The 15,818-nt window shown below is 35.4% G+C and overlaps 1 protein-coding gene and 1 long non-coding RNA gene across 2 annotated transcripts; one reads left to right on the top strand and one right to left on the bottom strand.

Annotated features, from left to right (window-relative positions):
- Window positions 1-173: 173 nt before the first annotated feature.
- On the top strand, window positions 174-3,246 carry LOC102313110. The gene is made up of 5 exons (XR_006055376.1): window positions 174-1,540; window positions 1,708-1,797; window positions 2,243-2,299; window positions 2,443-2,526; window positions 2,736-3,246. It is a non-coding gene; the product is annotated as an uncharacterized LOC102313110 (long non-coding RNA).
- A 292-nt stretch (window positions 3,247-3,538) lies between these two features.
- On the bottom strand, window positions 3,539-12,747 carry LOC102313405 (tetraspanin-8). The gene is made up of 9 exons (XM_005941571.3): window positions 12,513-12,747; window positions 11,818-11,883; window positions 11,349-11,462; window positions 11,128-11,202; window positions 10,913-11,011; window positions 8,057-8,143; window positions 5,272-5,331; window positions 4,947-5,030; window positions 3,539-4,852 (listed from the first exon to the last, which is right to left on the bottom strand). The coding sequence occupies exons 1-9, from the start codon at window positions 12,591-12,593 to the stop codon at window positions 4,748-4,750; spliced, it is 771 nt and encodes a 256-aa protein (XP_005941633.1). The 5' UTR covers window positions 12,594-12,747; the 3' UTR covers window positions 3,539-4,747.
- Between the last annotated feature and the right edge of the window lie 3,071 nt (window positions 12,748-15,818).

The following is a 15,818-nucleotide window of genomic DNA, read 5'->3' on the forward strand; positions in this document are numbered from 1 at the left end:
AGTGCAGCCTAGGCGGAGTAGTCGAACGCAGATTCACTGAGCGCTCAACACAGACAGCATCGTCAGAAGGAAAGTTGATAAAATAAATTACAAATTTTGTATTGTTCGATACATATGCGTACCGAACCGAAAGCACTGTATCGAACGGTTCAATATCGATACGAGTATCGTTGCACCCCTAGTTAAAATGTAATGTGCTGTTCTATGGAGGTAGAAATACATTTTCAAGATAAAAGGCTAAATACATTGTTTGAAGATAACTTAAGCGTTTCACTCATGACTGAAAAATTACAACTCTAGCAAAATGCCTTAACAACATTAAATGTTAGAAATCATTCTACAAAACACGGTTAATATTAGTTACGTCTTTAATAGCAGATTATAGAGTAAAACTAATCTAAATATGTGACATATCAATACTCAAATGCATGCCCTGAGTTTCTGATGGCTTATTAATCTTTGCATTTATCAGCAAACTGACATGATGACAGTGTGTGTTTTAATACCATTTTAACATATTTCATGTGAAATAAATGAGTCATATGGAGACAAAACCAAAACACTTTTTTTTAACAACAAATTGAAATTCCTGGAAACTGAGAATAAAATAAAAAATCTTATTGAATCTGTATCTGACCTCACAGGATGTGAGGATTTGTGACATCCAGTACAAATAGTAACTTTAGTAACTTGATACTGCTAGAAAACACATTCATGCCGGTTAGACGACAGATCTGGGACGCATAAGCCAAACCACAATCGGGCCAGATGTGGCATGCCATCACATAAACAGTGCCATCATTGCCAGACCTGGCCCACATCTGGTTGACATACCCCTTACCATGCCAGTCAGCCAGCAGTGTCTGGCTTCACACTAGAGCCGGGCCAGACCTGTCTGTTACGTGGGATTGTCTATAAAAACAGAATACTGTCACCTTGGACTGAAAATATGCAGTTTGCATTTTCACTTGTTCTTCTGGCAGTTGCAAACTTAAAAGGGATTCTTGCAAATCTGGTAAAAAACTAAACAAAACCATAAGCCCACCCCAGTGCATGCTGGTCCTATACCAGTCCCTTTACTTAAAGTTAATGACCTTGCAGTTCTTCCTGGCTGACTTCCAAAGATAAATAACAAAACAAAGAATTAAGCAATTATTAACCTACAAATAAAACGTGTAAATATCCCAAAATAGGTCAACCAAGAAAAAATTGTGACAGTATGCAGTTGGAGTGATTTTAGAGAGTATCGTCTTGTTGATGGTTATCATTCTATTATTCGTAGGACTGGCTTCCCACCCTGAGGTATCACCGAGTTGACTTTAAAATGTGGAGTTTCTGTGGGGTTTTTTTTTTTGTGTGTGTGTGTTTGTTTAGTTTAATCCAAAATGTGTTTTAGAAGACACAGTATTGTTTGTAATAATATTTTTAATATTACTTTGTTTTTGTTGTGCAGCTAGTTGAAGAGCTGAAGAAGGAATACCTGAGGCTTTTGCCGCTGACGGAAAGCAGCAAAGAGTTGCTCGACGATTTACAGACAGATGTAAGAAACCTCGTAGTTTGAGGTTGCGAGTCAGGATGTCCATGTTTTTGCAATCACACTGAAACATACCTCTGTTAATACCTGTAGCCAATTTGAGGTAATTAGGAAGTGGTTGTTTTGCAGTTGTCTCTAAGTATTCTTATGTTCTCCTTTGACTTCCATCTCAGTTGGAGTGTTGTGGACTTCAGGGCTACCAGGACTGGAAGTCCAACATCCCAAAATCCTACCTTTGTGCCAAAGAGTCCACTAATCTGTGTGTAAGTGTGAAAGCTAACATGCCTACACTGTGTTCTTCTGTAATAGAACCTGTTGATATAAGGCTGTCATTATTAGTAGTGTTCATTCATTATGGAGGACCAATTGATTTAAAAACACTTGAATGTTGAAATGTTGCTTCGAAGATGGGGACGAGTTCAGTGACCTCCTGTATCAGCTGCCAACTTCAAAACAATTTTAATGAGTCGAAACAAGGCAGAGTCGGCCTGGCATCACTTTGTGATTGAATGACATCAAGTTGGCAATTACATGCAATCTGTTTTTGATAATACGGCAGTTAACTGGGATAAATTTGCAAACTTGCTCTCCACATACACCAAAATTATTCAGATTTTTTTAAAATTACAAATAAATTTTTAAACATTACTCTGTTATCCCTGCTTGTGATTCTATTTTTTTTTTTCTTAAAATGATTATGTTTTCTAGGTGGAAACTCTTGGAGGCAGCTGGGAGGAAAATCAGACTGTTATGATTTATGAACAGGTATTAAAGACATTCTCATCAGTTTTTCCAGGAACCTTTGTAAACTCTATAAGCTGTTATGGTGTCATCTGATGCAACTGAGATGCAAATTGTTTGTTTCATCTTTAGAAAATATGTATCCTATTAAGCCTTTCCTGTTTCAGGGATGCCTTACGTACCTTGTTGAAATCCTCATGCATGGATTTAAGATTTTTTTGGGCACGTTACTGGGATTTTTATTATTGTGGGTAAGTACAGTCGCAATCTACTAATTTAGCATAAAAGACCAGAAAAATGGAGTTTAAAGAAACCAGAGGCGAACAAGTGTCTGTTTTCTTTGGCTTTTCTGCCCTACTCAGTCTCTTTCTAAAATTGCAAGAGGACTCAAAGCAAGTCAAGAAACAACAGAAGATGAACAGGAAGTAAAATAATCAATCTTTGTTTCACTTTCCTGTAGATGTAGTCCCTCGTGTTGTGTAGAGCCATCTTGTGCCAGCTGAATCGAAACAGAGAAACCTCGGTAGTGAACTAAGGTGCAGAAGCAAAAGCAGGCAACTGCACCACCCTCACAGAGCCTCCAGACCACTTCCGATGTCTTTGCTAGTTCTGATGCTTCCAGCAGCGATGGCCATTATTTAAGCATGCTAAATAATAAATATATTTATGATAATTGGTTATATTGAATATATCATATCCTACAACTGCATTATGGACTGCTTTATTATGACTTTCTGAATTTCAACTCAGTTGATTGAGATTATTGATCTGGGATATCAACACTGAGTGAAAATGCACTGTTTAAAGCTAATATAACTAAACATATATCGAAAACAAACTGAATATCATGTGTGAATTGTTTTAATACTTGATGATTCGGTAGTTTTTAATTTTTTTATACTGTGTAAAATTTGGTTTGTCGATGTTTTGTTGGGTTTTTTTTGTTTTTTGTTTTTGTTTTTTACTTTTTTTATTTTTTTTTTATTTCGAGTTTTACATTTCTACTTTGTGTTCATTTTTTAATACGATGTGTTTGTTATATACTGGTGTTTAGTATGAGGTGCCTTTTTTTTCACTGTGCTGTATCATTTAGGCCAGCTGCCAAAATTTATTACATTTAAAATGCATACAACTATCATTTACATTCCTCAGCATCTGCTGCTGGGTTAACCAAGCTGTTAGCGTCATTAAGAGGACGGGCAGTTTCAGTTTCATAAGAAAACAAAATAAAATGAAGACGTAAAAAAAAAAAAAAAGACAAAACTTGTTTTATTCATTCTATTTACAAAATATTACATCATGTCATGCAAATAAAAAAACAAAAACAGTGTGTGACAGAAACAAAGACACCATACGTTGCCAGAACGTGTATATTAGGCAATAATGGTTAAAGTGCACAGGTAGACACTGGATCTGCTGCTTCAGATTAAATTAATTTGACAATATACGAGTCGAGTAGACGTTTCAACAGCAGGCAGCTCATGCAGCAAGTTAAAGTAGACGCGGCGTGGCATAAAGGCTTCTTTGGTGAGAGTTGCATCAGTTGGGGCGTTACAGTCTCTGCAAGAAATTGGGTGGCACATTTTCCTACAAGAGCCTCTCACAACCTCTTTGCAGCAGCCTTGCCAACATCTGTGCAAAACCTTCAAATCAAAGAGGATTTTACTGCGTGTCTACTGTATGTGCAACAAAATAGAATCCCCTCTCCTCCTCCTCACCCGCTCCTCTCTCCTGGGCATGATCACACAAGGTCGAATTTTTAGATGTGCTTTAAGAAAAACTGAAATCAGCGACAAGGTTTCAGATATTCAGTGTGCATAACAAGGCATCAAAACATTCTGCCGTCCCAGAGACATGTGAATCATTCCCTTGTCTCACCTGATTATGCAGTAATATGCATGGCTAAATGAATAACTGAATCAAAGCACTTTGTAAACAGTGTTTAAAAAAGCTGCTACATAAAGCTTATTAATATTACTTTGCAAAGATTATTAGTTGCTCTAATGCTTAAAAGTCAATGTGTGCTTAAGACAAGTATTCGTGTTTCATTACGCCATCTTGACTTGAGGTACATACGTCAAAACTCAGAACTTACAGTTGGCTTCAGTGAGGCAAGCTTTCAATAAAACATCGAAGCAGATTAATTATTATTAGATTAATATCTGCCTTTTGAAAGCCTCACTGATATATATCCAAAAGTCTTAATGTACAGAACAAAAAGCCAGGAAAAAAAGCATGAGAAAATGTAATAAATAGTTCAGATTGATTAATGTCATTAAATTGCACTTTTTTTCTCTCTCTCTCCTTTTTTAAAATTTTTTTTTTACAGCAGTAAGGCAGATGAGTCATTTAAATCGTATCTACTGTGTGCAAGTAGATTACTTTTAGACATGCATTTAAACATCAACACAGAAAAATGATAAGACAGCCAGGTTTTGGAAATTAGGATGCGTGTATTAAAACAGCAGGGGGCTAGAAAGCACCGGGAACGTATCTGTTTGATTCGAGAAGAGCCATAAAGTCCTGTTTCCTTCTGATCTGGTCCATCAACTTGATGCTCATAACAAGTAAAATAACCTGGAATAGAAAAGAAAAGAAAAGTTAGCACAAGGAAAATATTTCAAGATGCTTTTCACCAACATATAACAATATATATATAAAAACCACATACCCAAAACACTCCGCTTCCAAACTGTATACCCATCGACAACGAGAATGCAAGCTTCAGCTCGGAAACGTAAATTGGAAGGCAAGGCTGTGAACGAAAAAGTGAAAGTACAGGTGGGTAGGGGAGCATAGTTAGTTTTGTCTTCATCTGTGCCAGATAACAAGATTATATCATTATACTTTAAGTATACTGTGCAGGAAGGACACCTCCAGCAAAGTGGTGGTGATTCACTGTGCAGGGGTTAAAAAACTTTGCTTGAATTTAAAAATCAGAAAGAAAGTCTACAAGAAATCAATATTTTTTTTGTTTTTAAGAATTTTCTTTTTACCTCTTGATAAACATAGTGGTTCTTTGGAGCCCCGAGTGTGGCGCTGCCTCGTAGTCGAATCTGTCGAAGAGCACAAAATCTCACAGCACAATGCAACAAATTGAGGACAATTTCACCAGTTTTGGTTTTAGCTGTGCCCGGCGTTGATTGTTCCTTTCAGATTTTCTTGCTATTGCTTGCTGATCAGCACAACACACTCTCATGCTGATGAAGCTACACTGAAACCCAGAACTAAAAAAAAAAAACATAAGATGATTTAAGTTTAGAATTTCCCCAAAAACTAGGTTCGCTAAAAGATTATCTAACTAGAAGAACCCAGAATGAGGTTAAAGTGTATGCGAACCCCTACCAAGTACCCAAAGCCTGATTTTTCTTTAGTAACTAACAAGTACTGGTACTGTAACTCCTTATTTAAACACCGGGTGGCATGGTGGTGCAGTGGGTAGCGTTATTGCTTCACAGCAATCAGGCTTCTGCTTTGAGCCACGTCCTCCAAACACTAATGGTACTTCCTCCCACGGTCCAAAGACATGCATACGACATGTAGGTTTATTGTGCATTAAACTGTGCATATATGCGAGTTAGATAAAGTGCTTTAACTGTATAGGATGACGTGGCGTATGAATGTATAGATAAAAATGTCACATTAATACAAAATGATTAATTATATTTATTAAAAAAGATGGAAATGCCACAGTTAGAATCAGAGTTATAGTCCTTGCCATTTTTTTTACCAAGTAAAAAAATAAAATATGCACAGCTTAATTGTTAGAAATTGTGTTGTCATTTAGGGCCAGATTAGGTAACTGCGCCAGTGACAAACCCTTTTTTGGCATCAAAAAGCTACTGTGAGTTTTGCCAAAAAAACACTTTTGTGACATAAAGCCACAGGGCACATTAACATGATGATGCATTTGCAAAAACAATACCCCTATGAGAATGGAAAGTCTGATGGGTGAACTATTAATGCACTCATTTGTCCACAAAGACGCAGTTACTTCGTATACAAATACAAGTGCAGATTCGTGGCTCCAAAACATGCGCAGCTGATGAGGAAGTGAGGACGAGCAATTTATATCCTAACATAAATGACAGTGTAAGCTCAAGCTTTACACGTGTCTCTAGATGAGAATAGACTGAAGAAAAATGGGTTGGTTTTTTTTTTATAACTGTGAACTTATCTTTCCTCCAAAGGACAGAGTGTAGGATTATTATTCAGTGTGTTATTGCAAACCTTTCCACCACATAAACCTGAAATCTATGACAGCTGCCCTGTGTGATGCACAGAACACCAAACATTATTTAACCATCAGATCATGAGTCGTCCCTGCATTAATTAACATTTGTTCTACATGCACAAATATGCACATTCTTCTTGTTTTTTTCTGGAGTCTGTGTGAGGCTGCACGCACTAATAGTGTAAGTCTGACACACTAGCACAGTTAAGTTAATCGCTGTATGTTGGCAGACATTTCAATATGGCTCCAGTGTAGAGACTTTTTTTAAAAGAGAGAAAATACCCAAAAGCCACTCTGTGTGCGCACTGCTGAGAAAAGACATCCAGAGACTTTTTAAATATAAAATACTAGCATTAATAATGAGCGGCAAAAAGAAATAGCTATAAACATTCTCTGTGAAAAGTGACAGAACATATAGTACTGCTCTCAAGGCTTTAAGTCGTCCACACATCACCGTTACACACTCTTTCTGATAACATTTCCCCTTCTCATTCCCAACTATCACAACTCACACGCCCAAAATAACAAATGCTTTTTTCAGCATTAAATTTAACATTGCACTGCATGCTACAAAAGTTAATAAATCGAATTTGCAAGATTCATATTCTCCTTCCAAAACTTTGTGCAGTGATAGGGAAATTCCTACTAATACATATACAGTAAGGCCAACCACCAAAACATCTTTCTCTGCGTTTCAGTCAGAAAACTGACACTGCACCCCTTTGTTAAATCCTGACAACAGCTTTTTAAAGCCTAAAGAGGGTTTCACTGTCGTGCTGTGTTAGTGAATCTGGCCCATGGACACAGTTATTTTTGCAGCTGATCTCATTAAATATGTATTTAGATTCCCTTTCAGAGTGCCGCAGGGGAGCCACAACACGCATGCGGGCAATCGGGATATTTCTTAAAGTGAGCCAACAGATTTGCAGCGTTTCAGAGTCAAATTCATGCTACAAATTACAGAAAGGTTAATAAAATCATAAACATAAATGTCTGACTTTGACAAAAAATGGTTGAAATAAATAACCCAAATGTGTACGTACTTGCATGATGTGCTGAGAGGACTAAATAGCACTTACTTTTTTACTATTAACTATATTCCTTTTACATTTGGGTTTACAGTGTAGAATACATTCAACTTTAGTTTCCATTTAGATTTTTTATTTAGGTATGCCTGAATCTTTTTCAGAAATATCTCAAATGCAGTATTCCATTAAAACTGTATGAGTTCTACTTTGGTCTGTGGATAAACAACAACTAGTTGACCTCAATCCAAGACAACTTAAGCTATACACAGAGTCAAAGAGGAATAAATAACTACATTCATCGTATTGCTAGTTGGATATTTAAATGAAAAAACTGCTTTACTTGGACTCAAATTACACTGGCACTTGCTATGGGGAAAACCAATTGTGTCTTCAAGTTTCACCAGTGAAACTGCTAATTTAAATATGTCATTGGTTCCTCAGTTTCTAGAGGACAATGTGTGGTTACAGGACCAGAGATGAACATAATGACCACTGTTCTTATAAAAGAAAGACACTCACGCATTTTCCTGGATATTGGCAGTTACAGGATGAAGGGATGGAAGAGCCCCAGTCTTTGTAACCTTCAACGAGACCGCAGCATTCCAGCTGGAGGTGAAACACAAAGGTTCAAAACGGGTCCAGCAGTAATTATTTTTTGTATCATTTAGTAAAAAGTTGCAACAGTTCTTTAAAGTTTCATTAACACAAGGTGTAGCACTGATTTCTGACCTTTAGTTCGGTTTGGATTTGGAAACCTTCACTACAGACTTGTGTTTATTCCAAAGATACGAGTTTCAGGAAGGCTCTTGGCGTCAGAGGGAGAGTATTGTCATTAAAGCAACGGGTCTGAACATCGCTACTGTAATGGGCCTATTCTTTTGTTTAAGCATAATGCATGCAACCCAACATTTCCTTCCTGAGGTAGCCAAATTAAAAAAAACAAAACCAAACAACACTCACGAGTGGTCAGTGGTGACCAGAAAACAAGTAATAGCAGATGTTTCTGGCGTGCATGATTGACAACAAAGCACTTTCACACTAGCAAAGTGTAGCTAGCACAGCTGCACTATGCTAGCTGTATACAAAAAAGGCAAAAGTCAGCAGTTAGCAGACGCAGGCACACTTTGGATCTTTTTAATACTCAAAAAGAGGTTAGTGTTTTTAACATAAAACATACTTTTATGTCAGAGTATCCTAACTTACTGTAGATTTAAAAGTTGCTAAAAGCTGGCTGAAACAAACAGGGCAAAAATAAGTCATGACCTTTATCATAATGTCACATTATAGTTTCTATTTACAGTTCCATAACTAGCAACACTTATCAGCCAAATTGGAATGAAATACAACAAAAAAGTCTACCAGGGTGAACCACGCCTCTTGCTCTATGGTAGCTGGAATAGGCTGCACACCGCCCGCTGATATAAGGATAAGTGTAAGAAAATGGATAAATGGCCAATCAAATTTTATTTTAGATTACAGCGGAATATACTGGGTTTGGGAGCTAGCAGGGAGCCTGAACTTCAGTTTCTTCAGTTTGTTTCTAAAGGGAATAAGCAAGTATATAATGGTCTGTGTTACCACAGAGAACCAAGGTTGTATCGCCAAGGTGTTTGAGATGTTTGTACTGGAGAACTTAAACACATAATATTAAAAACTTGGCCCTAACATGGGGGAAATAGTTATTTGATTCCCTGCTGAAATGATAGGTTTGCTCACTTACAAAGAAATAAACTGTTTAATATACAGTTTCGTTTTATTGGTGACAGACCAGAAAGCCAGAAAAAACACATTGCATAAAGGTTTTTAAGTGATTTGCATGTAAATGAGTGAAATAAGTATTTGATCGCCTCTAACCCAGCCAGAATTCTGGTTCGCACAGACTTGCTGTTTCACAATCGATCAATCGATTGCAGATACTCCTGATCTCAAAGTTATGTGTGTAAATCCCAGCTGTCCACAGAATCCATTTCTTGCATTCCAACCTCTCCACTACCGTGGGAAATACCAAAGAGCTTCCAAAGGATGTCAGAGACAAGATTGTAGACCTGCACAGACTCAACGAACACTTTCCCAAAGTTAGGCACAGAGTTGGGAACATTATGCTTTGTGGGTGTTTTTCTGCTAAGGGTACAGGATGGCTTCACCACACTGAGGGGTCAACAGATGGGGGGTAGTGTACCGTTGAATGTACGTCTTCCGTTAGACAGACAGAACACAGTAGATGCATCATGGATGGATCTTCCAGCATGACAATTAGGGGTGGGGGAAAAAATCGATACTGTGTAGTATCGTGATATTTTGTTTGCTAATAATGTATCGATACAGGGACAGCAGAAATCGATATTTTGTTACAAAAAAAGTTTTTGTGGACTGGAACATGCTCTGACTTCAGAGCATGTTGATCCTTTTTCTGAGCAAGAATCCTGACATTCCTTCACTGTCCAAATGTGTTTAACTTTTTTTGGCAGCAATAAACATGACAGTTTACTTATTTTAATTTAAGACATGTTTTATTTTAATTAAGTTTAAAACTTTTTTATTTAATGTAAAATTATATTTTGTTTTAATTTACTTTCAAATTCTTCAGTTGCTGAAGGGGCTGCATAGTTTTCATAAATTGCATAGTTCAGAATAGCTATAATTGTACCAGATGGTTGCATTCAGTTAAGTTGGACTAGACTGTAATACAAACCGTTCAGTTTGTCAACAATAAAACTGACTGAAATGAGAGAAAGACTGAGTGTGAGACTTTGATATTAGATAAAATGAATATTGATAAAGTTTACCTTTATGTACAGAATCTGAATATCGCAAAATATTTAAAAAAAATTGCAATAATATCGTATCGTGCGTTAAGTATTGTGATAATATCGTATCGTGGGATGTATGGTGATTCCCACCTCTAATGACAATGACCCAAAACATGCTAAGACGAATCAAAGGAGTGCATAAAGAAGAAGCTCATTAATGCCTACCCAGTTTCCAAATCTCAGTCCTATAGAAAAAATGTCAAAGGAGCTGAAGGAGCAGAAGCTTCTCTTTACAGTTTCTGTAAAGAGAAGTGGGTCAAACCCCCTCCTTAGATGTGTGCAAACCTGGTGACCAACTACAAGAAACATCTTATTACTGTGCTTGCCAACAACGGCTTCACCACCAAGTCAATGACATGCAAATCAAGTTATCACTTTTATGTAAAATGAAACTATCATCAAAATCAGTTCAATTCGATTTTCTTTATATAGTGCCAACAACAACAACAACAACAGTTGCCTCAAGGTACTAATTAGAAGGCTGTCCATTTGTATGGACAAACTTACAAATTCAGCAGGGGATCAAATAATCATTTCCCCCACTGTATAAGTAACTTCTGCTTACTTCTTGCTGAATATGATACAGCCATGTCTTGTTGGCTTGGCTTGTTGTAGTGAGTGGCATCATGGACAGCAGCTTGGACTCTTCATTGACCACACGTTTCTGAGGAGAGAGAAATCAACATTAAAATCTTCTCTTAGCATATTAAGACCACAGCAAAAGCTTTTTTAGCAGCTTTAGGTGACATTTTACTGCAGGGCCTTCACGTAATGCCATACCTCATAAATATCTTGGTAACTTAGTGCTGCTTTAACAATTATTGTTTGACTGGCTGCTGCCATCCCAGCTGCATACTGCACACAAACAAAATCAGTGAAAGTTTTAGTGACAAAGAAATCAAATGAACGAAATCGAAAACAAGAATAATGAATGAGTCGAGCTTTGTTATTTGACATAGATTTGACCCACATGCGCAGCAGCAACACAAACACACTTTTACCAGAATAAAACACCATCTCTTTTCTTTGAAGGCTCCGAACACGCCGAGCACCGAGAGCAGCAGGCAGCCAATCTCTATCACGTACAACATCACTACGGAAACAGTAGACACCATCTGAAGAGGAAAAACCACAATGGTGTTAAAATGATACACCGACTGGACTTGTCAGTTTTGATGAATAAGCCTTGAATCAAACATTTGTGAAAGATTTCACCCGACCTGAATTTCGCTTACACTTAACATTCACTTTTAAGGTTTGTTTGAGGTTAATAGTCATGCTTGCATTCAGAAGATGTGCACTGAGCATGATGATTATTCACTGTCTTCCTCAAGGACACTGATGAGACCCCTAGTATAAATCCCCAGTTGTCTCCACTGAAGCCTGGCAAGCATTATTGCCACCTTCAATAAATGCGCACATCTGAAACTATTTTTTCCAAACCCCAAAACCATGAGAAGTCGGTCTTACTTTTCCAGTTTGTAAGATATCTCGATGATAAGCCACTGTCATTGTCAGCAAGAAGAAGCACAGCGCCTTTGGAGAGGAAGAACGCAAACATGTGTTAAGTGTGCAAACAGCTTTGAGTTAAGAGGATGTCACAATGAAATAAATATTTGAGGTTAATGATAGGTCTGCTTGTTTTGCAGCTCGGGGAATGTGGAACTGCAAAGATTCTCAGTTTAGGGCTTAAATCATGGGTGTCACTTCTTAAAGGAGCAGCAGCTCCTTTGAGTGCAGATGGAAGGCAGAAGTACTGAACAGCAAGGTAACAGCACAGCAAAACAGAAGGCCTTTACATGTGACTCAGCTGGGAAAACACAGAACACTGTAAACATTACCAATGTGAGAATACTGCATATGTGATTTGAAGGGAAGATGCTGGGGTGAAGATGGACGGAAAAGGATGGGTGTCCTTATATTAAGGCAGAAATTCATCACAATGGCAATTTCACCCCCATTTCTGATGACTTCTTAGTCTATAACCTTAAAAACACATTGGAAGAACCATACATACGATACGCGTGGTATACAGACAAAACAACATTGTTTGGTTTAGATTAATTGATCTGAGTGGGAACACGACAACAAATGAACTACTTAACCTTATAAAAAGATATCAAACAGGCCCCTGGGCTTTAAATGCATTGATTTAAAATTCCTACCATATGGACTGAATTTGCAAAAATAAACGGCCTTTTCAAGCTCGTTTTATCCGCCACCACGACCACCGCGCTCCGCTGCATTCTGCTGCTGCTCCCCCGGGCTTTAAAACGCCCTTTTACATGGAGAAAACGTTACGGATGTAGACCTGGGACCGTAGCAGTCAGGGCATCTGTCTGCTGTATCCGCACAGGACGTCACTGTGATGTGCTGGATGAGGGGTCTGTGCCGCTTTCAGGTGCATTCGGAAATATTGCAATCCGGGAGTAATGCTTAGCTTAACCGCGGTTAAAGGCAGTATATAACAATTATATACATACATTATAATTAATAAGTACATAAATATAATAATAATAAATAAAATATATATTAATAATTATAAATTAATAATTAAAAATTACTAAAATATATAAAAAATGCATATATATTTGAAAACTATAATTATAATTATATAATTAAATCATCAAATAACAATATATAAAATAGACAAAAAAATCTAATAACTATTTATAATTTATATAAAAATATAATTAATATTAAATATATATAAATATTATATGTAATAAAATATACTAATCATTTATAATTATACCATATATATTCATAATAGCATAATAAATAATATAATATCAAAAATAAATATTCAAATAATATATTAAAATATTATATGTAAAAATATATTATTGATATAATGATTATATCATAAAAAAAATTAAAATAATATAACATTATATCAAAAATAATTTTATATTAATATTATTATATATATATATAATGATTATAATAAAAGAATTTGATCTATTATATATTCATATTAAAAACAAATTATAAACATAAACATTTAAATACACAATAATTAATACATATGATTTTTAAATACATAGAATTCCACATAATTGAATGAAAAAACAAATTCAAAATAATAATCAATATAATACAAATATAATAAAAATTAAATGATTGATAAATAAAATATAGATTAATAACTCAAATAATATAAAATACAATATATTTAATATAAATATATACTTCATTAGAAAGAATTTTCAAATAAATGTAGAGATAAAAAAAATTAGTGATATTATGATTTAAAATATAACAACAAATAAAATAAATTCATATTAAATAAATAAAATTAAATATTAAGAAATAATAGCATAAATAATAAATAAAATAATTAATTAATATTCAGATATTTATAAACAAATTTATTATCATTTATTATAAAAATTAATAATATAATATAATATATATTTAATAAATAAATAAATAATAAAATAAATCAAATTTAAATATTAAAATATAATTATATAAATATATAATAATCACTATGATAAAAAAACATCAAATTTTTAATATAAATTAATTTCATATAATAAAAATATTATTAAATTCATTAATATAAATCATAAAATAATATAAAAATAAAATTCGATATTATAATATAATATAAATAATATCTAATATATATATATAAATATAATATTAATTCCACCAATATTAATAACTTAAACCTTATTAATAATAACATTATTTATACTATAATAATCTAAATATTATATTAATGTATGTTTGTTTATTAATGTATTTTATGTATTTCTGTTTTATATTACTGTGAAGCACTTTGTGGTTTTTATCCTGTGAAAAGTGCTATATAAATAAATTGATTTGATTTGATGATTCCAAGCACAGCATCAAATCTACAACAGAATGGCTGAAAAGGGTGCTGCAATGTCCCAGTCGAAGTCAAAACTTCTACCTCAACCTCTCTTAAGGCAAGACCTTAAGAGAGCTGTGCATAAATTAGCGAACTGAAACTTATACAGTAAAAAGAATTGGGACAAAGGCTGACGATGTCACAGTAATAGCTACTAAAGTTGGTGCTTCAAGCTACTGAATAATTGAATTTTCTCTGTTTTTCACACATTTCTTTGATTTTTGTTTAGTTTTTCCTAAAAATGTTTTAGAAACTAGTAAGGCCGAAATTTTTACTATGTTCTAATATGCAAAATTTTAAAAGTCTTATGTGCATGTTTGCTTTCACACTTACAGAATAAATAACTGTAAAGAATAGAATAGAATTAGAATAGAATTCAACTTTATTGTCATTGCACATGCACAGGTACAGGGCAACGAAATGCAGTTTGCATCCATCCAGAAGTGCTTTAGTGATATAGATATATTACAATATATATTAGCAATAATATAGATATGTGAGTATATTACAGAAATGGGTCTATTATGGTATGTTATAATGTACACGAGTATGAAGTATGTTGTGAATATTCTATAACTATAAGTATGTACAGGCTGTAGTGAGTACAAGCTATGTACAGGCTATGAACAGGATATAAATATGAAAAACCTATGCACCTAAAATGTAAATAGCTTTGAGTTCAAGTATAATACTTAAAGAAATATGCTTAGTTTCAATAATGTAATATTCTCTGATTTTCAGCAGACATATTGTGTGTGTAGGTGGTCAACAGACTCCATTTCCCAGGATCCAACAATGATGCTGGGCTGGGTTACTTGCGAAAAGCAGGTAGAGCAGGTTTCTATTGTTACGACAGGTGCTCTAAACAGCGAAAAAGAAAACAGGAAGAACTGGTGAGGGAAGAAAATAAAAGGGAGGGAGAGAGTCAGGTGGAGGAAACACAGTGACACGTGTGTGAAAGAGCAGCAGGTGGATTAGACAACCTGGATTACGGACACACATCTTTAAAAATTCTTATTTTGAGGAAGCTCTCCTTTGCTGCGACAGCCAGAACCTGTCAGGCAACAGGTGTTCCGCCTTCGTCGCAAGTTAGTTAATGTCACAGACGCGACCCAAGACGGTCTGAGTGTGGTCGGTAAATTCGTGTGTGCAGCAAGAGTGGGTGGTCGCTGACGAAAATCGCGAATGTCGTGAGAAGAACTCAACAACTGAGAAGTTGCTGAAAAGAAAAGCACGAATCTCTCTGCAGCACGGTTACTTGTTTGAAAGAAACACTAATTTTGATAATGACGCAGGATGGAACTGCACAAACCTACAGTTAAGGGCACTTCAATATCGCAGACTTATTAGGAAATTTTTTTGAATGACTGGATGGATTGTCTGAAAGCTTTTTAACCGTCTTTGACACGGTCTGTTATCTGTTCTCTATCATTAGCGATACAAACTTCACACCAGCCTTAATACCTGCGTTGTTGCGCCAGGCCATATTTATACCCCTAAACGCCTACTCTGCTGATGGAAATCTAGCCTGCTTACCAACTGTAGATTTTGTTAGAAGAAGAAGGAGCCAGGGCATTTTTTCAGTTGTTCA

This window comes from Haplochromis burtoni, unplaced genomic scaffold (assembly GCF_018398535.1).
Source record: "Haplochromis burtoni strain Fernald_Lab_line unplaced genomic scaffold, NCSU_Asbu1 Contig_315, whole genome shotgun sequence".
In the NCBI taxonomy this organism is placed as follows: domain Eukaryota; kingdom Metazoa; phylum Chordata; class Actinopteri; order Cichliformes; family Cichlidae; genus Haplochromis; species Haplochromis burtoni.